At 42.0% G+C, this 26,058-nt stretch overlaps 2 protein-coding genes across 4 annotated transcripts in view; one reads left to right on the top strand and one right to left on the bottom strand.

The window, feature by feature from the left end:
- The window catches only part of LOC138615415 (band 4.1-like protein 1), a 49,252-nt gene extending 29,947 nt beyond the window's left edge, over positions 1-19,305 (top strand). The window contains exons 7-24 of the mRNA XM_069689047.1: positions 554-772; positions 901-988; positions 1,079-1,231; positions 2,399-2,496; positions 3,722-3,897; positions 4,229-4,473; positions 5,056-5,094; positions 6,138-6,167; positions 6,821-6,976; positions 7,252-8,316; positions 9,424-9,474; positions 9,895-10,293; positions 14,561-14,782; positions 14,894-14,953; positions 15,185-15,274; positions 15,374-15,454; positions 16,760-16,876; positions 16,989-19,305. Of these exons, the coding sequence (XP_069545148.1) occupies positions 554-772; positions 901-988; positions 1,079-1,231; positions 2,399-2,496; positions 3,722-3,897; positions 4,229-4,473; positions 5,056-5,094; positions 6,138-6,167; positions 6,821-6,976; positions 7,252-8,316; positions 9,424-9,474; positions 9,895-10,293; positions 14,561-14,782; positions 14,894-14,953; positions 15,185-15,274; positions 15,374-15,454; positions 16,760-16,876; positions 16,989-16,994 (3,295 nt within the window). The 3' untranslated portion in view covers positions 16,995-19,305. The remainder of the gene's footprint in view (positions 1-553; positions 773-900; positions 989-1,078; positions 1,232-2,398; positions 2,497-3,721; positions 3,898-4,228; positions 4,474-5,055; positions 5,095-6,137; positions 6,168-6,820; positions 6,977-7,251; positions 8,317-9,423; positions 9,475-9,894; positions 10,294-14,560; positions 14,783-14,893; positions 14,954-15,184; positions 15,275-15,373; positions 15,455-16,759; positions 16,877-16,988) is intronic.
- Positions 19,306-21,611: 2,306 nt separating this feature from the next.
- Positions 21,612-26,058, bottom strand: part of cntn3a.1 (contactin 3a, tandem duplicate 1) — a 284,181-nt gene continuing 279,734 nt past the window's right edge. For all 3 annotated transcript variants that reach the window (XM_069689053.1, XM_069689052.1, XM_069689054.1), the window contains 3 exons: positions 24,919-25,031; positions 23,762-23,930; positions 21,612-23,072 (listed from right to left, as the gene is read on the bottom strand). In XM_069689053.1, coding sequence (XP_069545154.1) covers positions 22,981-23,072; positions 23,762-23,930; positions 24,919-25,031 — 374 coding nt within the window. In that variant the 3' untranslated portion in view covers positions 21,612-22,980. The remainder of the gene's footprint in view (positions 23,073-23,761; positions 23,931-24,918; positions 25,032-26,058) is intronic.

Genomic DNA, 26,058 nt, shown 5'->3' with positions numbered 1-26,058 from the left:
CCAATATGTCTCTAAAGCTAATCCTCTATTAGTTGAGCACCAGTTAGATAATATATGACATTTTCTATTGGTAATGATATGCCAAGGAAACATTGGAAATGAAATGAAAGCTTGCTAACTTTAGTTAGAAAATGTTTGGTGAGGCTCATGTTACTTTTAGCGAGCTAATGTTAGTTAGCTAGACTTCTTGCTCAAGTCATCAAAGGACACCATAGTAATTTCCATATCTCTTTTCACTGTGTTGAAATAAAACTTTACAACACAAATCTATGCACACACAACATTCACAGCATACTGTATTCATCTATGCAAGAAGGATGGGGACAGCAGCTGCTGTAAGGTACAGCTTCTATATGACCAATACAGCTTACAGTTGAGAATTTGATCAGCACTACAACATTGCTGATAATGGACCATATAGTTGACAATCGATCCATTCACAGCCTGACACTATTCCAGTAATTGATTCTTCCACATGTTTTCTGATCACATTGAAATGTTTAATTCTTGAAGGAAAATATTGGCAACATCTCCACCTCCTGTGTTTCTTTAGGTACTACTTGTGCCTGCAGCTGAGGGACGACATGCTGTCCGGCCGTCTCCCCTGCTCGTTTGTCACCCACGCCCTTCTGGGCTCCTACACTGTCCAGGCTGAGCTGGGAGACTACGAGCCCGAAGAACACGGCCCAGACTATGTCAATGACTTCCGCTTTGCCCCCAACCAGACGCGTGAGCTGGAGGAGAGAGTGATGGAGCTGCATCGCAACTACAGGTCAGAGAAAATATGACTTCATTCATTAATTTGAATGCCAGGAGGATGCTGGTGTTTTTATTTTCAGGTGGGGTGAATATGATGAGATAATAAGAAATGGAGAATCCTTTGTGGCATTTGTACTGTAGGGGGATGAGTCCAGCAGAAGCAGAGGTGAACTTTCTAGAAAATGCCAAGAAGCTCTCGATGTATGGAGTGGACCTACATCACGCTAAGGTACAAAGATAACACTGAGGTACTGTCAGAAGTTCCATCTGTCAATGCACTTTTTCAGATTCTTTGATATTTTATTCCTGTGCTCTTCAGGATTCAGAAGGAATTGACATCATGCTCGGTGTGAGTGCCAACGGTCTGCTCATCTACAGAGACCGCCTCAGGATCAATCGGTTTGCCTGGCCCAAAATCCTCAAGATCTCCTACAAAAGAAGCAACTTCTACATCAAGATCCGCCCCGGAGAGGTAAATACACACTATCATTATCTTTTCTTTAGCATTTTGCTTGGCTGAGTAGGAGTTCACTGGGCGATTACTGCATGCACAACCCCACCAGAACAGCTCATCGTCACTCTGGCCAAGATGAGGCAAGTGGAATATAGGCTCATTTGGTAAAGAGCCAGCTTCACATTTCTATTTCATGGTTTCACAGTTGTTAAAATTACATCAGTGCCTCTCTTGACTCATCCCAAGCAACATAAATAGTCCTTTTATGATTTGATAAAAGTGTTACTTCTGAGATTTATCTGTTGCAAACCATGTGACAACTGCTGAGAGTATTTTTTTTCCCGGCTATTATTTATAGCTCTCAGAGATACCGTTTTTAAAGATTAGGCTGATAGGTCATGTTTTTGTTCCGGTCCTCCTTTTTTTCTTCCTCTGTGCCGACTTTAAAGTGTGATTAGCCAGTCATGAGGATTTGCATTTTCATCTGGGATTTTACATGCGTGTGTGAGAGCCACATTATGCTCGCTCTGGTTTCCAACTCCCTAAAATTATTATGATTCTCCTTCATTCTTTGGCCTTCAGGATATTTGCAGTGTGTTTTATATCCACTGTTAAACTGACATTGACATCTTCATAGTGAATTCCAAGGCCATGCTGTGCATATACTTTGTTCTGCAGATCTATCCTCTTAAGTCAGCTGTCACTTAAAATTTGGCCAGAGGGCCGTCATTGTGTTTTAAATCCTATTTTATACTAAACTGTCCCCACAGATCTTTTTTTTGTGTGGAACAAAAGTTGGCTTCCTCCTGTGAATGGACTGCTCCTAATGTTTAAAGACCTGTTATATTGCTAATAACCTATTGATCTGAGAGCATTTTCTTCTGCTCACGCTGCTGAACATATGATGGAGTGAGTGCATGAACAACTAACAACTAATCTATAGGTTGGTTAGAGATAGAAAATCTTCCTGACATGGCAGCTGGAGACACGAGAATATATCTCCACGAGTAAACGGACAAACATTGATTTTTCCATTGCTGCGGAGTAAACACAATTCACCCTGCCGCCATCCCTCCATCTTTCCCTGCACTTGCTTCCTTCACTCTCCTTTTCTTCTTCACCTCCTCGCCTCCTCCTCCTCCTCCGCCTCCTCCACCTCCTCCACTCCTTTCCTGCATCACTCAGTATGAACAGTTTGAGAGCACCATAGGCTTCAAGCTGCCCAACCATCGGGCCTCGAAGCGATTGTGGAAGGTCTGCATTGAGCACCACACCTTCTTCAGGTAGGACTTGACACTCCCAGGTACACTGACAGATAGCACTCTCTCTGCACTGTGGTTGTTGCACCCTGCATGAACTGTTGGCACTTTGCACAGCAGAGCTCCTTCAAGTGACACTCATAATAAAAAATAAGTTGATTCCTTGAATATTCATGGTAACATTTTCTGTAGAGAATCCATACTTCTGTATGATTTAACTGAAAAGAATGGATACCATTGTTTGAGCACCCCTGTGCAAATTCCATATTATGTTAAGGTGAAAAGTAGAAGGCTAAACACAACCCCTGCAGCAAACACATACAACATTTACCATTCTTGCTGTTGTGAATTCATTGGACCCACTGTTGCGGGTCATAGGTTCATAGGTATTTTCTTGGATGAGAATAGACATCTTCAGATGAACTGAATGATACAACTTTGCTGTCTGTATGGCACATATGAAGCTATTCAGGCAGGAGACGGTTAGCTTAGGTTACAGTATGAGAAATACAGGGATACAGCTAAAGCAGCTGAAAAAAATCAAAGTGTAGAAATTATACTTTGTGGTCTTATGGGGCCAGACTACTTTTGATGAGGCAGAGTAACTTATTGGAGTCTGTACTTGGTGCCTGAGAATCTCACAGTGACAACAAAACTCAAGGAGTCTTCAGAGCAGGACAATAAAAACGCCCATTTGGAATTTTCTATGACCCGCAAGAAGAAGCCTGTCTGGATACTGTTTCACTGTTTTCACCTCAAACAAATATGAATATTGACCTCTTATAAACACTTTTGTCAGCTTGGAATTATTTTTGATTGTACCATAAATAGCCCCGAACTGTTTTACAACGTTCATCTTGGGTTGCACATTATTAGTTTATTCCATTTACTAATATTCAACAGTTATTGTTAGCCATTAATTGACAAAATATTATATTTGGCCCTCGAGACCCCAGTGATTATCCTATCTGGTCCTGTTACTATTAATTTTGAAAAGCCCTGTTTTTGAGGTACAGGTTGGACCGAGCCAGGTTATTTCTCGCCTTTGTAGTAAGCTAAACTAACCAGATGCTTGCACTACTTCTGGAAATTAACACCTGCTTATAAACTCAATACAGCTGTCTTTATTTTCACTATAATTGAGTCCAGAGAACATGCTTATTTCCATTTAATTTCCCTTGAGAATAGTAAGAAGTAAAGCTCTAACAAATATGTATGGTAGATTGACATAAATTGAACCTTCCTGCAGGTTGGTTTCCCCAGAGCCACCTCCCAAGGGCTTCCTGGTGATTGGCTCCAAGTTCCGCTACAGCGGTCGGACCCAAGCCCAAACCAGACAGGCCAGTGCTCTGATTGACAGGCCTGCCCCGCAGTTTGAACGGTCTGTTAGCAAGCGCTACCTGCTGCCCCGAAGCATTGATGGAGGTAAGGACCCAGACTACTCTACCACCCACACAGAGGGTCACTCATGTTTGCAGATTACATGTTGAGAAGCAATAACTTGGCTCCATCAGCCCAGGTTTAGAAAAATGGACTGAGCAACAGATAGCAATGTATAAATACAACAGGATTGTTTATTTTGTGTTCTGGCTCTCAAAGTGAAGGAAGCGACCAATGTCCCTTTGCACAACCAAAAATGGACATGAAATTGAGATTCCACAACTCATTGAGATACTTTACAGTAGATCAGGACATTTAAAAGCTTCAACACTGGACTCCAGCTGTTTGATTGTTACTCTCTTCCTATATTTTACAGCCTCAGCTCTTGGTGACAGCATGGACCAGCTGTCCCAGAGAAGCTCCAGTGAACGCACACAGTTCATGTCCAGAGAAGACCTGGACCAAGAGGGCAGCCTAGACCTGGACCAAGATCAGTATCACTATCAGGACCAAGACCAGGACCAGTACGCAGATGAGGAGGACGAGCAGTATGAAGGTCAAGACCAGAGGCAGACACGGGGCGCCAACATGTCAACGCCCACCAAGACCTTGGAGCTAAAGGTACAATAATGAAAGGATACACGCATTTATAGTTGTGAGAAAAAAGGCTAAAGTTTGTGGACACACTACAAACGAATTACATAATCGAAGCAAAAGTGTTTACTGAGCACATCGTAACAGTGTAAATGAAATCAGCACTCACCTGTTCACTTATATATTGCCAATGTGGTAACTCTGTCACAGTTTTAGGACACTACAGTGCAACATTTGAAAGAGTATACAGCACCTTCTGCACCCCAAATCGGAAAAAAATCCCTCGTGAACGTACACTCCTCATCTCTCTAACTCACATTCCTTTCATTCAGAACTATAATCAATCCCCTATTTTTCTCCCCTTGGCCTACTTCCCCCTATTTCCGGCTCCTCTCCAGACTTTTAAGACTTCCCAGTATGAGTCCTCTCTCCTCATGATTTCCTAAATTGCTTCCCAAAAACTAAACTTGACCTCTTCGCTGCAGCTGATATTTTTCCTAACCCAACATCCAGCTTCTAACAGATGGTCTTCTCATTGCTGTGACATTAATACCAACCTCTGCTGTCTCTCTCTCACATATCTGTCCTCTACCTCGTCCTCTCCTGCAGGGTGAGGAGGCAGGCTCGCCTTTAGACTCAAAGCCAGAGGTATTTTGACCTTTGACCTTCATGTCTGTCTGTGCCTTTAGTCATGCACTCTGTGTCTGTTAAGCACGACCTGTCATTTGTTTTTTTGGGATTGTTTGTCCTTTGTTGTCATGTCATGATTTCCAGGATTCCACTAAGTATGATCCATGGAAACTGCATGAACTGATCTACAGAAGAATAGCTGAGAGATCCTTAACATACATTTACTTAGGTCTTTATTTTCTTTTTTCCTTTCTGCTCACTGGGAAATCGTTTCAGAATAAATTAATGTTAGATTTGAATAAACACAGATGTTGTATCCAGAGTACATAAGAACTCCAGTGGAAAAAGAGTCTTCTTTTTCAATTGACAGCAAATATTGAACAGCATGCATCTTTAACAGTGTCCCTGTGTGACATGGGAGGGATTGATTGTTATTAGCAGGATAAACAGATGGCCCTTAAGCACTGCTGATGATTCAGTGAATTAATGGCTCCCCAGTTGACAAATCTCCCAGTGCTCCAGCTAAGATCCTCAAATATCAACATCTTTATTTAATTAGATTTTTTTTCAAATTAATTTTATGTAAAACTGGCTTTGTAGATTTAACTTCTTAATTGTTTTGTATTATTCCCCTGCAGGTATGTGTGGTAGTGTTTTTGAGTAGGAAAATATTGACATTGCATTAGTCAATTAATGGACTCTTCATTTGTGGTTTGGTAATGCCTTCCCATCAAATCTTTGGATGAAGATTCCAAACACTTAAGCTCAGTCAATACATGGCTGCATTAATTATCAGTTGGCCGACACTGAAAATTGATTGACTCTGTCTTCTTGGCAGAATATTAAATGGCTTAATAGTCTCAGTCCAAAGCCCCGATGGTGTCAACTGTTTCTGTTTGTCAAGTCTGGCCGCCTGCCTTTTTGACTCACCTGCAGCATTTTACCTCTTTGTCTCTGCACGCATCTGTTCTCCTTCCCCTCCTGCTTTGCTCCAAAAAAACAAACAAAAAAAACCGACCCTTCACTTCATCTTACTTGCCCCACCTCATCTGTCGGACAAGGATCTGGTCAGCCTTCGGCCCAAACAGGAGGTACTGCTTGCCCCCTCTTTTTGGCATGAGCTGTGTGTGACCGTCAACAGATGTTCTGTGTTTTTCTTATTCACAATTGTGCAACAGCTCACGTTAAAAGCATATTCTTTTGTTTCCTACAGTGCACATAATTGTTTGGTGCAGCACTACAATCCAAAATCATAGTTTTGAATGTCAGTTTCAAAAAGGTTTTTCAAGGTAAAGGCTTTTTTGTTGCCTCGACATTGATTGGTAAATAATTACAGACCTCAATTAGCTCTGGCTTTGTGCTTCATCTTCTAGAGACTGTTGGGTGTTCATGAAGGCAGAGTAAAAATGTTTAGTCACTGAAATGTTTAAGATGTGTTTTTGTAAAGCAGTTTTTCCCTGTAAGTGGGACCTTTAATTGGATCTCTTTCTTCTACAACGCTGCAAGGAAAAATAACATTGTTGATTATACCCATAGCCGTTGGTTGATATATGTTTCTGGTCATCTTTAATACCTGTATTATCCATTCATGTGGTAGAGCATTTCATTCATAAAGAGTTGGATTCAGGATTTGAACATACATTTTTCAACTTACATCTAGTTCAGTGACTGTAACCAGAAGTAGATGTGGGATTTTATCTTGTGTTAATTTGTGTGTCTGATGTGCTCTTCACTGTGTGAGTAGCAGTTCTTGGATAAGCCAGAGGACGTTCTACAAAAGCACCAGGCCAGCATCAATGAGCTGAAGAGGGCTTTGAGGCAGCCGAACAGCAAGATGGCCCAGAGAGAGAAGCGCCTCTCCTCAGCTACTCCTCCAGGAGGAACCCCTGAGCGCAAATCAGTAAGAATTAGATCCTATGATACTTATTTTCCTGTATATTACCATTTCTAAACATGATGTCTACTCTTCTTATTCTCTGTCAAGATTCCATTTAGACAAGGCACTGAAAAAAACATCTTGAAATGGAAGTTTGCAGAGTCATAGGTCCCCCAGTTAGTCATTGTTATTCTTTACTAATCATTCACAGTACTGATGTGGGGTAGCAATAATATCACAAATGGAAGAGCAGATGATCTAGCTAGGCTAATGCAACTGTCTACTCTATGTCAACATAGGCTACCGGTGATGCCAAATTGATTGACAAGCAGGATGCTTATGAAGGAACACTGGACTCTTACTCTAAAGCGGAAAAGAGTGAATCCTCTTCTATGGGTAGAGACATGTTAGCGGTGACATCTTGGACCGAGGCAAATATGAACAATTGCCAAACCTGCTGGGACGCTTCGAGAACTAGACCAAAACAGGAAACAGGACTAAGGGATACGAACCTCGTGGATGATACAGTAGCAACAAATGGGCATCATGATTCTGTGTTAGCCAAGAATGCCATTCAGGAAAATGGATATGGCTCGCCACCTGAGAAACAGACAGGTGAAATGAACAGCGATATGAGGCACCGTCAGTATGAGCGTCGAGAGAGACCTCAGGGCTTTGAAATTTCAGTGGCTGTGGATTCTTTCCCAAAGGCCAACAGGGCCACTGAGAGCGGCACAAGACACTGCGAGGCTTGGAAAATACAAGACCCGAGCCCCATGGGAGAAAAAGATTCCAACAAAACTGGGAACTCACACTCAGAAGGCACCAAAATAGTTCCTCTCAAGCCACAGAGATCAAAGAAGTCTTTGAATAAAGAGAACAAAGACGTTGTAAACCCTCAAACTCAAAGCCAGTCTGACAGAGGCGTCTCTGGCGCGGCCGGGGATGTTCAAATGACAAAATCATCCTGTGAGTCAGGAAGGAGGCTGGATGATAATACTGTGCAGCAATCTGCCACAGATGTAGCCAAAGAAAGCACAGCGGCCCCTAAATACCACAGTGACTCTGCAGTGTTGTATCAGCAGCAAGCTCAACTACATCAGCAGGTGAAGCACGAGGCGGTCGGACAGCCGGAGCTCCGAGACTCCAGAGACACAACGGGACAAAGCCAGTGGGTAAGAGGAGGTGCCCTGCATGAAGATTATTTTCAAAACATCTCGGAGTTTAGCTGCAAATACCCAACAGCTCCCCCTCGCACTCTCCCTCTGAAAACACAATGGTCCCGAGACAGACAGAGCAACATGGACAACAGCCACATCCACTACAGGACGGCGAGCCAAGAAACAGCCAAGAGGAAGCAAGCGGTAAACCACCTGCCCCCTAAAACTCACTGTCAGTCATCGGAAAGTCAAACATTGCATGAGCTTCAGGCAATGTCGTGCAAATCTTGTTTTTACCATCTTAAAAACAAAAAACACAAAACAAAAAAAAATCACGCACACATATACATCAGAACTCATGTGGCTGTGTATGAGAAAGCAAAAGTTCACGTTCCTCCGCATCGCATCATTGACCGACTCAGTTCACGTCCATGGCCCGGGGAGCATTTGCTTTCCCTTGTTCCCCTCTGCAAAGCTTGACATCTTGCTTGGCCATTTCAGAATGCTGCGGGCCTTTAAGCAAATATCCCATTGCTTAAGCTTCTGGCGTCCCTTTTATCCCACCTTTAACTTGTCACGTTGCACCTGGTCCCTCCTTCCAACATCCTCTCAGAGCAAAGGTGGCTGCTGTTGCAAGGAGTGCAAGACCCTTTTCCACCATTTTTCTTTGAAACCTCTTTTTTGACATAATTTAAACCCTTTTTGTAAATGGCTGAGAAGGGCATTTGAACCAAATGTTCTGCCTTGGCATCTCTGTAGCAGTAGCAGAAAATGTAAAGAGGTGATTAGATGTAATCACAGGCTGCAGAGCTGCCAAACCTCTTCAGGGCTCAGGCATTCATACGCTGCCTTTACGAATATGAATGCCTTTTCCCTGAAAGGGATCGTGAAAAATCAAACCTTTCAGTGCATGGCATTACCATTGCACTTGCAGTCATTTCTAATGATGTCAACCTGTGAAGTAAACCCTGTGTGCATGCCTTTGACAGTAGGATTCTTACGCTTATCATGCAAGTTTAGCACAACCCCTTAAGTTTATAAATGAATTAGTTGTGTTACTCTTATCAATAAAAACCTTAGCAAGTGCAAAAAAAAAAAAAAAATGAGAAGAAAACAATGCAAATGTGACTATTAAAGCGTTTATCAGACATGTGCTGCAAACAGAAGAAGCAATAACAAAGAAAATCTCCTAACTTTCTGCTGTTTCCTTTTCTGATATGCTTACACAGACATTAGCTATGGTATAGAGATAAGTTTATTTTTGCTTCATTAATGTTTGCTTGCTTTTTTCTTAAATTTTCTTTTTTATAGGAGACTCCTCCGACACCTGCTATTCATGAGGATCCTTTCAACGACACTTCAGTGAGTCATCACTCAGCTCCTCTCTTATTTATGTAGCCACAACTTGGGGAATGAGTAAACAAACTATAATTAGGTTTTTAACACATTTTCTTCGACGTGTTCTTATTAGCACGTTTGTTTTTACATGTAAAGTGTGGAAATTATATCGTTATTTGCATTTCATTAAAAGCACAAGTCGGTAAATTCATATCTAATCAAAGGGGAAACAAACAGCACCAAAATTCAAGACACAATCCAACAATTACATCTGATTTCTAATGTTTTGTCAGGCTGTCAGTAAACAATTCTGATCAACAGAGAGACAAAAATGTTTTTTTGACTATACGAGTAAATATACCTGTAGGTTTCGTACATGATCTGAAATTCTGATTGAGATTTAATCACACGATATGAATGCATTATCAATATTTTTCTCTGTAGAGGGAACCATGGGAGAGACGTCTGGGCTCTGTATCAGAGGATGACCTGGACCATGAGATCCTGTACCTGAAGGAAACCCACCTGGGCATCGAGCGCAAGTGCTCCAGCATCACGGTCAGTTCAACGTCCAGCCTGGAGGCCGAAGTAGACTTCACCGTCCTTACAGACCTGCACACGGGCATGGAGGAGTTCTCCAGGGGCATGTCAGAGCTGGGAGATAGGGATCTGTCCCCGGATGGGGGTCTGTGCCTGGGCATCGATTTCCAGCAGCAGGGCCCCTTCGAACCACCTCCTCCTTTAGTGTCAGCCCCTCTGTCCAGAGGAGCCAGCAGCAGCCCTCCGGCCAAACACATCCCAGCAGAAGAAGTCCGACCAGAGGTGAAACGGCTCGATGTGCAGGTAGACGTTTTTATATCAGCTGTGTTTGAAGCACTTCTGCTCCTTTTGTTCAAACTTTACAGACAGATGAGAAAAAAAAAAGCTATTTTAAGGCACCTAAAAATATGCACCTCTTTTATTTACACTCCTGTGCAGGTCAGCATGGGTGTGAATGGGATCTGAATGTACCACAAAATAGCAAGAGATCATTAGTCAAGTGTTTTATAACATCTCTAAGCATGTTTTTAACTAGAGGAAGTGTTTTTTTTGCCAGAACAACAGGAAATTGGGCTGGATTTCCATCCTCCCCTCCCAAAACACCACTGTATTACTCTGTTTGTGCTGCCCAAAATTCCATCAAAGTGTGATGACAGACCACTGAAGTGAGCTGTTGATGAATTGTTTACAACTTGTGCAGTCTTTGGTTAACGTGAATGAAACATGCAAAAACAGAGCGGTGACAACTTTTCCACTGTGGTTCAAATGAAAGAAACAAATCATGGTGCGATCCCACCCAAAGTGTTTGTCACACGTGTTTTGCGGTTAAACTCAGGTTTAGGGTTAAGATTTGACTTGTCAAAAAGCTGCACAGCTAAACATATATATTTAATGCACTTAAATCAACAAGAGAGCAGCTAAAAGACTGAGTAAAAACACACAAGCGATTATGGAGGCCCCAGAATTGAACCTTGGGGAACACCACATGTCATTTTAGTCTGCTCTGATGTGTAACTAGCTACAGACACAAAGTATTCTCTGTCCTTCAAGTAGGATTCAAACCAGTTTAGTGCTGTGCCAGAGAGTCCCACCCAGATTTTTAGTCTGTCTAGTAGTATGTCATGGTCAACCGTGTCGAATGCAGCACTGAGATCCAGTAATACTAAGAATGAAATTCTGCCACTGTCTGTATTTAAGTGGATGTCGTTGAAAACCTTAACAAGAGCAGTTTCAGTACTGTGGTGCTGTCGAGAGCCTGACTGGAAGACATCAAAACAGTTATTTACGGCCAAGAAGTTATTCAGCTGTTGAAAAACCGCTTTTTCCATTATTTTACCTAAAAATGGGAGGTTTGATATTGGCCTATAATTTTTCATTGTTGCGGAGTCTAAATTAGCCTCTTTTTTTTAGGAGTGGTTTAATAACTGCAGTTTTTAGGGCCTGAGGAAAGACACCTGAGAAAAGGGATGTGTTTACAATTTGTAAAAGATCAGTGGTCATGCAGTTTGGAAATATTTTTGAAAAAGTGTGTTGGTATAATATCCAAGCTGCAGGAGGAGGACTTCAGATGTTGTATAATGTCTTCCAGACTTCTATGGTTGATTGAATGAAATTGTGTCATTATATTTGAATGGATATTATTTAGAGATGGGGACAACACATATCCTGTGGTTGGTGTGGAGGCACTTACTGCTTGTCTAATTTTCTGAATTTTGTCAGTAAAAAAGGAGGCAAATTGATTGCATGCCCAAGTGGATTGGAGCTCAGCAGCTACTGACACTGGAGGGTTTGTTAGCCTGTCGACGGTAGCAAGTAAGGCGCGTGTATTGTTATTGTTTTGGTTATGATGTCAGAGAAGGACTGCCTTACATTTCCCAGTTCCAAATTATAATTGCGAAGTCTTTCTTTATAGATGTCACAGTGAACCTGGAGATTTGTTTTTCGCCACCTGCGCTCAACTTTTCGACACTCTCTTTTCTCTATTCCGACCAGCGTGACATTTCTCCAAGGAGATCTTTGCTTACCAGCAACAACCTTCACTTTAGTGGATGCAATGGAATCAATAACATTTTTTTACTTTAGAATTGAAGCCATCTCCAAGCTCGTTGACTGAGATGCCAGAGAGGGATGGTGCAGAGGAGAACCTCTGAGTAAATAGTTCACCGGTGTTTTCAGAGATGTAACGCTTTGTCACAACCTCGGTTTGGACATTTGTGTGCCAGGAGATTGAACTCTCAAAGAAAACACAGGAATGATCAGAGAGTGCAACATCAGTCACAGCAACCTTGGAGATGTTTAGACCTTTGGTGATGATGAGGTCCAGAGTGTGTCCCCTGTTGTGGGTGGGTCCTGTCACATGCTGAGTGAGATCATAGTTATCAAGGACACCACATAGTTCAATAGACCCTCTGTCCTGGGGATCATCAACATGGATATTAAAATCACCAACAATAACAACACAGTCAAAATCAATACAGATTATAGACAGCAGCTCAGTAAACTCATCAAAGAAGGTTGCACAGTATTTCGGTGGTCTGTAGATGTTTAGGAATAAAGCTCGAGAGGAATTCAGAGCTACATATTCAAAAGAAGTAAAATGACCAAAGGACATCTGCTTACATTGAAGAGAATCGCTAAATAAAATAGCAACTCCACCTCCTTTCTTGTGCGCTCTTGTTTCACTCATGAAACTGAAGTTGTGAGGTGTTGATTCAATAAGAACAGCTGCACTGTTATCTTGGTCCAACCAAGTTTCAGTTCAAAACAAAAAGTCAAGTTTGTGCTTGGACGTGGAGGTGGAGCTGGAGCTGGACGTCGAAGAGGGTTTATAGGAGAGAAAATGGGAGTGGGGCGGGGAGGGAGTTTGGTTCCAGCAGTGACCAGCTCTTTCATGTGGTCAGTGAACTCCAGGCGGGGGGAGGGTGGGGTGAGTGGAGAGGAAGGAGACCTCGATGGGGACTGGGGGGTGGAAGTAGGGGCTGGTGAGGGAGGTAAAGACTCCTCCTCTCGGAGGGGGGGAGAAAGTGGGTGATACGAGGCGGTCCCTGGTGATGAGGTTGGAGACTCCTTCTCTTGGCTCTCCTCCTTCCCCGAAGGTCTCTACGGCGATGTTGTGGGGTTATCTCTCGTTGTCCTTGGCAGTGGGAACAGACGGGTGACGCAGGAAGTGAAATAGATTAGAGGTAGACAGTCTTACCCCTGACTTGTTCAGGAAAACTCTATCTGCCTTAAAAAGATGTCTGCGCTCCCAGTTAAGGTAGAAATTGTTGATAAAATGTACTGAATGGTCAGTGCATACAGTTGACAGCCATTTGTTCAGTGCAAACAGCCTGCTGAATCTTTCATCTCCTCCTCTGACAGGTGAAAGAGGGCCACTGATAAACACCTCAGCATTGACGGAGCTGACTGTGTTTAACAGATCAATAAAGTCTCGCTTCAGAACTTCAGACTGTTGTTTCACAATATCACAGCTTCCTGTATGCACTATGATGTTTTTCACCGTGGGATGGTCAGCCACGATGTCCAGGATTTTGTCTCTCGTGTTAGAGACCATATCTTTCGGAAAACAGAGTATTTTGGTATTCTTGCTTGCACATCGTTCTACAATTTTTTACAGCAAAGTCACCAACAATCAGAGGCTCAGGCCCAGTCATTAGCTTTCCCTGCGGCCTTTTACATTCACGTTTACTCTCAGTTCTTACCCTGCTTTGGGAAGATAGCTGCTTATCCGGGTCATCAGATAGAGATTTAGGATCCTGCGACAATGGAGCAAATCTGTTTTCAAGTTGCAGGCTAGATTGTTGTGGAGTTTTTTTTTGCTGGTTCTCCTTTTCCCAGCGGTCTTTGGATGTGTCCTGCTGAGTGCAGGGGTTGAGGAGGAGTTCTGCCTGTGTGGTAGTGCAGGCCAGCCAGTCCCATCACAAACCTCAGGGCGCTGGGCTCTGCCTGTTAGTCGTCCTCCCACATCCGTGCATATGTCCCTGAGGAGTCGAGGTGCTGCAGGATGCATTGCAGTGATTGCGTCATCCATCGACCTGTTTTCCCGGTAGGCAAACTGCAGGGAGTCCAGCAGGGTGCCTGTAGTGTCCTTCAGGTGGGCCAATACCAGTCTTTCAAAGGACTTCTTGACAACAGACATCAGGGCGACGGGCCGGTAGTCATTTAGTCCTGTGATGGAGGGTTTTTTGGGAGCCGGGATGATTGTGGAGGGTTAGAAGCAGGAGGGAACTTCACACAGCTCCAGTGATGTGTTGAAGATCTGCGTAAAGATGGAGGCCAGCTGGTCATCGCAGGCTTTCAGACAGGAGGGAGACACACCATCTGGCCCTGGTGCTTTCCTGATCTTCTGTCTTTGAAAGAGCTGACAAACATCTTCTTCTTCACAGATCCGAAGTGCTCTTCTGTTCATTCCTGAGTCACCATATTGATTAAATGTGGTCCTTTTGTAGGCAAGCTGCCTCCAACTTCAAGCCTTTTGAAGTCCAGTTTCCCCACTGAATTTCGGAAAAAAGGCAACAAATCATCAAACTCACCGACCTTAAACTTGTTCTTTGTTTTATTTTCTCTTAAGCCTGTAGTTCCCAAAAAACCAAAGAGGTCGGTGCCCATGTCGTCATCAGTGGACAGAGAGCAGTCGCACAGAGAAACCAGTCGAATCTCCGGCGGCGCACCGCTGAGCAGGGAGGCCAGTGATATCATGCCCACACCAGCAGTGAGGAAGACGGACGTCAGGACAGAGACTCAGCCCAACGGGTCAGAGGTCACAACGACCATCGTGGAGTTCACAGATCAGGTGAATTACATATTTTAGTGAGAAATGTTGTAGATTAGACAAATATTTAAAGAAAACTAGAGCTGAAAATGTCCTACTATCCATTGCTGAAGCTGAACCGATCTCTTGCAGGATCATGGTATCACTGGACTGAGTGAAGTCTCCTACTCTACGAGACAGAGCGTGTCCCCTGTGAGTACAAACAAGAGGACCTCTTCAATTTGAACTCAACCTGCAGCACACTCCTCGCTGCTCTCCAGAGTTTAAACCTACTTACAAAGACATGAAGTCATGAATATGTGCCTGACAGGATGTTGTAAAGTATCTAAAAGGAATTGCTGTTGTTCTTATCCTCTGTCATGATTTGTTCATGTGTGTGTTTATAGTATTTGCCAAATGACACCTGCTCTGATGCTTTCTCAGGTGCACAAGGGCAGTCTTGGAAGAGAAGCGTCGGGGTCACCCATCCTCGTTGCTGAAAATGTTACCTCAGCAACCACTCACGTCACAAAGGTAAAGAAGCACCATTTCATGGTCAACTGGTCTGTCTGAATTATGCTAAATGCGGGTTACATTGAAGGATATTAAAAGAAAAGCCATTGTGTGTTGCAGACGGTGAAAGGAGGATATTCAGAGACCAGGATCGAAAAGAGGATCATAATCACAGGAGACGACGATGTCGACCAGGAGCAGGTGAGCCGACATGGCGCGTAAACTGTGGATGAAACCCTAGTCAAAAAAGTATAGTTTGAGTAGCTCACAGGGGGAGAGAGGAACAAACATAAACTTTTCAGGTCAGGGGTTAAAAAAAAGAGGCAAACAAAACTACAGAGCGCCAGCTGGGGGCTGAGTCTGAAAAGCAGGGTCAAAAACACAAATGAGAACAGGCATGGAGCAGACACAAAGAGCCAAAAACATGGGGACAGAAAAGATAAACTGACAACATAAGAAGGAAATACACAGCGGAGAGGAGAACAACGAGGGAAAGATTAAACTAATCAGGGCGGGGTAGATAAGGGCTGTGTTCCAAATGATGTACTTCCATTAGTACATTCACATATAGTACTCCTACATGTTTAATTGAGTACTTAAATTTGGACATGTTGGTGTTCTCTTAAACCGCACAGCACCGTTCATCACTTTCCGACATTAACCTTAACATCTGAATGCATCACCTGCCAACATAACTGCTGGCTTTAATTATTGATTATCAATTATTTTATTGTTGTTGTTTCTAACGTTGTTTCTGTAAATGGTGGAAAGCATCTATCGCATCCGACACTTAATTTTTGGACCGTTTTGAGTGCATCATCGGGGAACTTGTAGTGCACTGCATGTTTTCATTCTTGTCAGTGTGAACGAACGTATGCACTCAAAATAGTGAGCGTTAATACTGAGTACGACATTTGGAACAGAGCCATTGAAAAATAAAACAGGAAATACAACAAATTAAATGGCAGAACCATGACTCATAAGGACAGTATTTTCTGCTATTACTCATTGGTTTTGGGTGGGTTTTTTTTGGACATTTTTAGTTGTTGGGTATTTTGGGGATTTGTTTCTTCCAGTGAGGCTTTTTAATTGTCGATATAATAATTATTTCAGTATGAGAACTGTTTCTAAACAGCATTTTGTATAAACACACACAAAAGTAAGGGTTACAGATTTGGGCTCTTACAATTAACAAATGCATTATGGATATAAATAAAGTATGCAAAATAGTCTGCTGAAAATAATTGAAATGGTGAATTATTGTAACATTTATAGTAGTTGCTGATTATTTTTCTACCGAAAGGTTAATCAATAAGACGAATGTTTTCAGCTCAATTTGGGGGCATAAAACATTGTCTGAAATTGCCTTTGCTGCAGGGAAATTGTGTCGAATTTCCCTTCTGTTATTATCAAATAGGAACTTTATTTGGAATTCAGTCTGGAGCTGAAAAACACAGAAAAGTTGTATGAAGTACTGAAGTTTAAATATTGACTCTTTCCTTGCAGGCTCTGGCTATTGCAATACAGGAAGCCAAGCAGCAGCATCCAGACATGCAGGTGACAAAGGCAGTTGTTGTCAGGGAAACCGAATCATCTACTGGGGATCGACATGGTGCATCAGAGGTACAGGTGCCATCTTGACTCCAAATGATAGTATCAGGCCAGGATTTAGCCTCCTCTAACCTCCTTTGAGGATCAGGGATTTGTGGTTGACTCTCCTCTTTCTTCTCTACAGTCCTGATTTCCCAAGACAAGAGTGCCCCCCTCTGGATCAGAAGCGTCAGTACCCGACCTGAAATTGCCACCCACCATCCCGACTGATAAGACTTAAATGCCAGTGGCGTTCTGATGGAGCAAAACAATCTGAAACGGGACTCCTTCCAAATTCTTATGTTTTATTTTGATTCAAGCATTTCACTAGTGAAATCATTCATTTTCAGTGGAGTGGTCACTTGGTCATTCTGCAAAAAAAAAGAAAAGAAAAAAAAAAAGAAATCATTTGTGGTCTTTAACTGGTTGACAGAATGCCTCCAGAATCCAAAACATGGGAACATTTAAAAACATAATCCAATTAAATTCCTTGTGGACCTCTCAGGGCCTCTATGTTCAAACCAGTGGAGTATTCCTCAAAGGTCAAAAGGAATTAATGTAGAAGGGGTTTGTTTAGATAGTCTGTACCCTCACTCACTGTGGAATAATCCAGGATTGTGTGCCATGTTGGTAACCACTCCATACAGAGAGTGGCATTTGGGAAATTAGGAATATGAGTGTCTTATCTTGCTGTAACGAATAACAAGAAATCATCTGGCGGTGTCTGCTGAAAAAAAAACGTAAGTGTGTGTGTGTTTTCACTTTGTCAGTTGATGAGTAAAGTAATCCATAACATGTCGCTCCAGAATTGTTATAAAGCATCCAGTGAAGCAGGGTTTTAGTGAGAGCAGAAGATCCTCTCTTAAGTTTTCATTCCTGCATTGACGGTTAAAATGAAGTGAGCTTTGGTCCATCTCATCACACCGAACGATGAGGATGCATTGATTAGAAAGGATCATGGTCCTTCAGACAACTTTATCGAGGACCAAAGTTAGATAGTCTGATCACTGTACTTCCCTCTATCTGTCTCACCTTCAATACTTTACTTCTGTTAAATGTATTTCACCTTGATGTGTGGGTGGCAAGTATGCAAGGTTATGCATCTATGTCTTGACTGTAGGAGCTGTTAATACACAGTGTCTCTGTTGTATTTATTCAAACATTGGCGATGTAGTTTCTGAGCATGCCGATGTCTCAGACGGAGCCCAGTTCCCCTCCTCTTCCAGCCTTTAGATATGCTTTCAGCTGGATATAATACCACTTTGGCCATTTTGTGTAGTTAAGTACATATAGTAGGTTCACGTCACAGAACGGGCTGCTGCATCAGTAAAAAGTAATGTTTGAGATAATGTTTGCGTGATCATTTCTTGCCTTTTTGGATTGTAATTGAGTACGTTGGATATTGAACACATAAGGATGGATGATATTATCCAGAATCAGGAAAGAAACATCCTGAAAAATAGCAGACACAGAGGCAGAATTATTCGCAATATCAAGTCTGAAAAAGGAAATTAAGCTTCCTGAAAGGAAATGAAGAGTATTCGTCAGAAAAGTGGGAAGTATCGAGCATTCAGTTTTGTTAATCACAAGATCCAACGACGTAAAATTGGCTATAGTTTGTTGCTTTTGATACAACCCTCAACACGTTCATCTCATTTCCAGCCACCAGTGCTGAACAGTATATCTTCATAATCATAAGTTTTCTTCTAATTTTACCTGCCGATGAAGAAACATAAAGTCTGTGAAGCCGTCATTCTGTTGTGGTGACTGATGGTTTCTCACTGCTGTTCATTTTACAAGCAGTTTTCTTCATCTTAACGTCTACATCCTGCCTGCTGAAATGGTATTATGCATCAGCACTATTCCAATACTCTGTCATGTAAAGTACAGTGTTATAAATGAATAAAATATACAGTAGGAGAAGCGTCTCTTAACCTTTAGCTGTGTGTGATTTGGTTACATAGAGATGCCATAGACATGTAATGTGCCAACTAAGGTAGCAGTCAAATTGTACAAACTCGGGTTTTGTATGAAATAACTTTGTATGAACAAGCTACTTTTAATTACAAAAGTGCCAGAAAGTCAAATGCATAAACTTGGCACGGCATGATTTCCCTTTAATTATAGTGTCTTTAATGCAACTAATTTAAAAAAAAAAAAAAAAAAAAAAAAAAATTCTGTTTCTTTGCAAAAGTCATATTTTATATTTAAGTGCAGCAGAAAATTCATTCACCAGATAAAAACAATGTTAAAAACTGTCATGTCAGGTTTATGAGAGTATTACTGAGGTGTAACTTTGGCTTTCAGACACTAAACTTTACAGTCAATGTCCACATGTGTCGTGTAACTCCTGTTGTGTTTCGGATTTTGGTTCCAGATCCTTTAAAGTGATGGTTAGTCATGGATGTGGGTGACAAACTGGAAGCTGGATAAAAAAAAAAAAAAAAAAAAAAAAAAAAGAATGCAGCCATGCATACCGTGTACTGTATATTTGGTGCTGTTTGGTGGATTGTGAAGATGTGAAGTAATTAATGGCCACCGGCTTGATGTACACTAGAGGGAACCGGTTACCAAAAACGAAGTGAGCTTTGCGCTGACATCAAACATTACCCTGCTGAAATCCTTCTCACCATCCTTCACTATGGGACAAAAAAATATCCAAATTCTCCTTGGATCAAGCTGCAAGGTCAAACTTCCTCACTCTGTTCAGAAAAAGGCCTGCTCATGGACATCTGACAAGTAAACAACCAGACTGTGATTAATCGCATACACTTGGCTGTGGCTGAGACAACCTGGTGCCGAAATATGATTGGACGACCTCTGGCTGACCCTCAAACCTGGCCTTGTCCTTTCTGTACAAAGCTGTCCTCCTCCACAGCTTCATCTCTTCTGCTCTGCTGCTCTCCATTGCTTGGTGCTGCGTCTTTGCTGTACATTGTACTTGCATTCCTTCCAATATGAATAAAGAAGAGAGAGAAACAAAAAAGACAAAAAAGAACCAGATGAGAAGGGAAGCCCTCTGTTTGATGTCTGTAACACGTCTGTGTTTGTGTCTATAGTTTTCATCAAAGACGGTAATTAAGTTCAGCTTCTGTGTTTTGCAATCATGAAAAAATAATGCAGTACAAAAAGCAGCTCTTTATATATCTGCGGTGGTGTTTTTTTTTTTTTTTTTATTTTTTTACCAAGCACCCCAAGGTTTGTTGAGGAAAAGGAGGGTATATATATACCCTGCATAAAAATGCTCTCTAGCAATGTTGGAGAAATGCAACAGAAAGACTCCGGTTTCATTAATACTATTGGAAGAAGTAATTATTCCACACGCACCTACTGCTGAAGTTTGTTTCTCAGCTTGTTAAGATACTGAAAATGCATCTTGCTGCTGGGGAGGATATAAAAAGACAGAAGTGTACGCGAACAGCATTCAAAATACCACAAACAATGTTGTAAATTAGTATTTGAGCGTCTTGCAAAGTGATTGCTGAGAGGAAAGATATACAATTTAGCGTTGTGTGATTTGGAATGTGTCATTGAAGACCTGACCCATCAACTTTTTTGTTCTTTACAAAATACGTTTGAATTTAGCGAGCTTGCTAAGTGTTAACAGATCATAGTGATGCAGATACTGTACAGCGTACGGAACAATTTGAGGAAATTCAGCATACATGCTCTCCTCTCTGTGAGGACATCACTGCAAGACCAGTAAACAAATCAAAAGGAGGTAATAAACACTTTTTACAGTTGTATATTTTCAGATAATAATTGCACTTATGAGTTGTTTTTTAAAACGCTCGTCAAAAGCATCTGTATAAGAGGAACATGGAAACAAACGCTGCTCTTTCTCTCTTTCTTCACACTGTGAAGATGACTCGACGCACAGAACTACATTTACAATTGGTTCAAAGGGAGAAAAAGATTACATGTGTTAAATGTGCAAATCAATTCCTGATTTTTAATTGAATGGAATACTGGAGCATGAACGAATGTGATGCACACACTTAGGCATGCATGAGCGTACGTATTGGAAGGATGGTGAGCAGCCCGGCACAAAAATGCCAGAACCGATTTCTTTGTCCCAGTCCAGCCCTGGACGTTACTTTCGACTCTTCAAAAATAAATGAGTGTTGCTGTGAAGAAAAATGGCACTGCGAGGCTTTTGCAGGTCGGATAAGACAGCTACAGAGATGTTTGGTTTGTGCCTCAGAGTTTCTACTACATTATCTCCATTGAATGCTTTAACGACGTCTTCCACGAAGCCAAAATGCATCCTCTGTCTTTTTTCAGTATTGTACTTGCATTCATCATGATGACAGGTTCCACATGTTAGTAGTTTGTTCATGTTTATATGAAACAAACAGAGGGATTTCATATTTAATGTGAGTCGTTTTTGGTCTTTTCAGCTGAACTCTGGCCACTTATCTTCAAGTGTGACCTTAATAAACAAGTTAAATGTAACCATTTAAAATTAAGTATGCAAGTGGGTTCCTTGGGGAACTTAGGCATTTGAGAAAAGTATAGCCTATTAAACTCATGATCCACTGTCTAGCTTTTTCCAGTGCAAACCAATGTTGTTAAAAACTCCAAAATGAACCAGTGAATCGTCTTTCTTTTTCCCAAACGGAAATTTCAAAAGGCTCTGTCAGAAATGTGAAAAGTTCACCCACGCGTTTGCGAAGCTTTACTCCATATTGCATGGCCTCACGAAGAGGCAGCACTCAGATTTGAAGTCTACAAGACGTCCGGCCTCTTCTGACATCAAAGACAAAAATGAAGAAAATGGCATTATGTTTATTAAAAGCAGGTCGATCCATTCAGACACCCTAAGCAACGTAGGTACATACACTGACCAATCTCATGCCACACAGCAGCTGACAGTAAAATACCGCCCCTACTTTGTAATAAGCTACGTTAGAAAAGTCAGCAATCACTGCCACTTACTGTGTTACAATGCTCATCATGAAGGACATAAGAGAAAGGCCTGTTGTGTCTGAGCCCAAAAACACCCGAAACTATGATCTGAAAATGAACAAAATTAAAAAAAAAAAACCAAATCTGTTAGGTCAGTTATTCATAAATTATAGCATGAGTGAGCCTAAACACAATGCGGATAAACAAAGAAGGAAAATAAATAAAATCGCTTTTGAATAATAACGACATGGATTATAATCATAAAGACTTAAGGCTCATTTGGGACCTGAGGATTTCATACATACAGTGTACAACAACGCAGCTCACACAGCTCAGCGCGCCTTTGTTACACACTTGACATGGATGAAGGAGGAAGGTAAGACATCGATTAATCAACACAAGTCTGCTGTTTACAATGGAAGCCGTACTGGGGGGGGGGGGGTGTACACGCTGCATTTTTCGCACATTGATACAACAGATGGAACTGAACCTTGTTGGCCTCGAACCTTTGGCTCCAGTTTTATGACAGCTCTGAGGTTTTGATGCAACAGAAAAGCATGAATGAAGTCCAGGCAAAGTTAATAAAGATCTCGACATCTGGTTTTCATAAAGCAATGAATCCTCCTTCCCTGTTTTTTTCTTCTTCTTTTTTTGGGGCAGGGTAACGGTTGGTTTTTCTTCTTAGACAGTGCAGGTTTCCCAAAGACACTCCAGAGAGAGCAGGGAAATGACTTCGACCACTCCCTGTCTTAAAACAAGCGTAAAGAATATGTGCTATGTAAATGCTTTAGGTCTCCTCCGATAGCCAATTTTAAATCCACACATTTGTGCTGCACACATCTCCTGCGCATCCCCATGGAAACAACATATACACATCCTATTGTGGCCTCCAAGATGAAAACCACAGAATATCCATAGGTAGGTTAGAAAGGAGGAGAGAAAAAAAAAAAAAAAAAAAAAACATCTTCAAAGAGACTGCAGTTACGGTGTCCTTTCAGTTTCATAAAAGGAACTTCTGAAAGAGCCAGTTCCTTTCAGTAACTTTTTTTAGAAAGGTGGAGGAAGAGAACCTTCCTCAGGAAGAGGTCTGTGTAGAAAAAACAGACGAAAGAGACAGTTGCGTTGGGAAGGGAGCAGGTGGGCATGTGGCTGTCAGCTTCCTGTTGTCTTTGTCCTGCGGTTTCTCCTCTTAATAAGCAGCTGCGGCGCCGGGTCCCTGCAGATGTTTGTCATAGTATCGTTGTGGCTGTGAAGATCAAGGCTGCAAAGTTGACCAGGGGAAATGCCAACGACTCCGCGGCTGCTCCCACAGCCATGGAGCCTGAAATACAACAATCAAATCAAAACACGTGTTTGGACTTGTGTTCATCAATGTCTGTTGTGGCCTGAGAAAAAAAACAAAAAACGTCCACTGACTGACATGAACGTTTCGCATCAATTATCACACAGAAACCCGATCCGAATGCATCCAGTACAAAGACGTGCTGCGTGCTGTGAGTACACACATATATCAGTAGATGGCACAAGTACAACATGCTCAGTTTTGTGGGGCAACCTGATTCTCAAAGAGCGAGACGACAGCTAGAGAATTACTGTAGTTTCATAAAAAGGAAACATCCGCTCACAAACAACCAGGTACTGCCAATATTCCACGCATGTCAGAGTTGTTGGATTATATATATTTACCAGCCTGCGGATAAGATGCTGTATTTATTGTAAAAGAGAACATAAATTGCTCATTTGAAGAGTCACTGCTTTGCACCATTTAATGGGTAAAAATCCCTCAGAGAAGATCCTGAGATAATGTTCTTGTTGTGTCTAGAGTACTCAGTATATTTTCACCCTAACAAGCCGTGATGACAGGCGATACTGTCTTTCTCTACGAGTTCTAGGAAAATTAAGAACTCAGAAGATTCACTTAGAGAGGTGTAGACGAGACAATTTAAAGGTGAGGTGGTCACAAATGAAGTCTTAAACATCAGTGTGTGGGCATCTACAGGTCTGTCCCACCTGCTATCTTGGGGATGGTAATCTGGCGGCTGCTGATGCCTTCGCCTCCCTCGCTGAAGGGTTTGATCTGGATCACGTAGCCTTCGTCGACTGGCAGCGACAGCTCCAAGGAGGTGTTGTTGGTCTCCACCACACTGGGCCGGCTGTGTTTGTCTTGGCTGTACATCACCTGCAGGAAACCGAGTGCGGAGGATGACAACAGTGTGTGTCACGGCACAGAGGGACTCCGAGCAAAAGTGCATTGTGTGAGGGTTTTTTCTTGCTAATATACTGACAAGAAAATTGAAGTTTAAGTCCCAGAAAAAGGACGGCTGTGGATATCTGCTCATGACGGTGCTGGATCACCAGGGGAGAGAGGGTGCGGCCGAGATAAAGGGGATTTAGAGATTCGTCAACGTTGACTTTTTAGCTGCAGTTTGGGCTGCAAAAGCATCTGCCCCCTTACGGACACTTTCAGGAGACCCTTTTAATGTAGTGGGAACAATGCACAGTGACCTCAGCTGACAAAGACCTCGATTTGTCAGCGGTTTCTCATTTTCAGTGTAGGAGGCTGCAAATAAATATATATTTTTTTTCTTTTTCTGATTCATAATCCAAATGACACTTCAGAAAGATTAATAATAAACAGATATTTAATTCCGGAAGGAATCATTAACATATGCATTATGTATTTGATGCTGCTGTGGAAAGTCAAATGTCACAATCAAAAGAAAATGACCATAGATCAGAGTGTGCCGCAATCAGAAATGACTTCCCCTTGAGCAGCAATCAGACAAGTTGCTTTTTGTTAATCTTGTGTGGCTGAAACTATGTGGTTAAAAAAAAAAATTAAAAAAAAGGTTATGGCTGTTGGGGTTATCTAGGGATCACTATTTCAAGGAAAGAAGGCATATTGTGTAGGACTTGCAAGTTTAAATTAATATGCAGCTTCACCTTACACCACCACAACATGAGCATGAATTAGGGCTTCATGCATTAACAATACTGTGAGGTTTATCAGCAAAATCAGTGTGTTCATAAAGAAAAAAAAGAATTGCTCATCTGGAGTAAATGGACCAATCTACCAACCTGCTGTGTTACAATCTAAAAAGCCATTCGCCCGTCAGGTTTGCAGTTCAGTCTCTATTGGAAAAGTGTGAAACTCTCCACTTTTTTACCTTATATCCTGTGACTTCTGACTCATTCTCCAGGGCGTGCACTTGGTCCCACCTCAGGATGACCTTGGAGTTGGAAGTGTTCCACATGATTTTAACTGGCGCTTGACTCGGTGCTGGAGGAGGACAAGGGGAGGAAGAGGAGGATAACAAAACAACAGACTGTCCAGTCAATAAACAGTCCTGAAGCAACTCAGCATGAAGGAGATTTCTCATTATCAGTTTATCATCCCACTGTTAAGCGGGAGCACTGACTCCACTAAGGTGTGTGTGTGTGTGGGGGTGGGGTGGGAGGGGGGTGGGGGGGGGAGTGAGTGAGAATAGTTGTACGTTTGGCTGATATTAGAGGATGGTAAATAGGGGAGACAAAAAGACAAGAAAGAATGTGAATCTATATATCTATAACAATTTCTAATGTTAGCTAATGTGAATATAAAATGCTGCACACGTGTAAAAGGTAAAGCTCTTTCTGGTTATTGTGTGCAGCGAGCCAGCTCTGATGAGCCGGCCGCTGCTTTCTTTACATCTTACACAAGCTCTGGCACGAGTGCTTGCACGCAGATGACACGTTGCATAGATGCACACTGGTGACAACTGCACAGGACAATGAAGTATATGTGCGGTGCATGCAAGCCATTAAAAAAAAGACAAGTCGGGGAAACGATATACAGATGAGACGGGATTCTTCCTCAGCTGGAAACATCTCGTCCTCCGCCAGCTAGACCTCTACGTCTAATCTCTCAGCGTGGTGGTGAATTTAACTGGCATTTACACAAAATAGGCCAGGCCTTTGAAATGAGAGGTTATATATGACGTCCCTTAGCTTCTTGCTGTTCACATTAGTGAGATGCCAGCAAATGGAACAGCGTGTCCGTGAAGAAGACGGACAACATATAATCGATGTAAACACAGTAAACGGTCAAATATTCTTAAACAATAGCTTTGTGAAGATTTTATAAGGGAGAAAAAGCACTTAACATACTTTATGTCTCAACTACGTCCAACACACTTTAGAGCTCCATGTGGTACACTTTCTGTAATTCATGTTCCCTACTTTCATTATTGGTAAGATGAAATATGTACTGAATGGACCATGCACCTAGAGCCAGAGAAAAAGCATGAAAAAAAAGACAAAAAGGACAC

Source organism: Brachyistius frenatus, unplaced genomic scaffold, assembly GCF_029030835.1.
Source record: "Brachyistius frenatus isolate BFR_SWC_R1_liver_20210118 unplaced genomic scaffold, ASM2903083v1 Contig_6, whole genome shotgun sequence".
Lineage (NCBI taxonomy): Eukaryota > Metazoa > Chordata > Actinopteri > Embiotocidae > Brachyistius > Brachyistius frenatus.
Note: the sequence above shows the minus strand (reverse complement) of the source record. Positions and strands in the feature narration are given on the sequence as shown.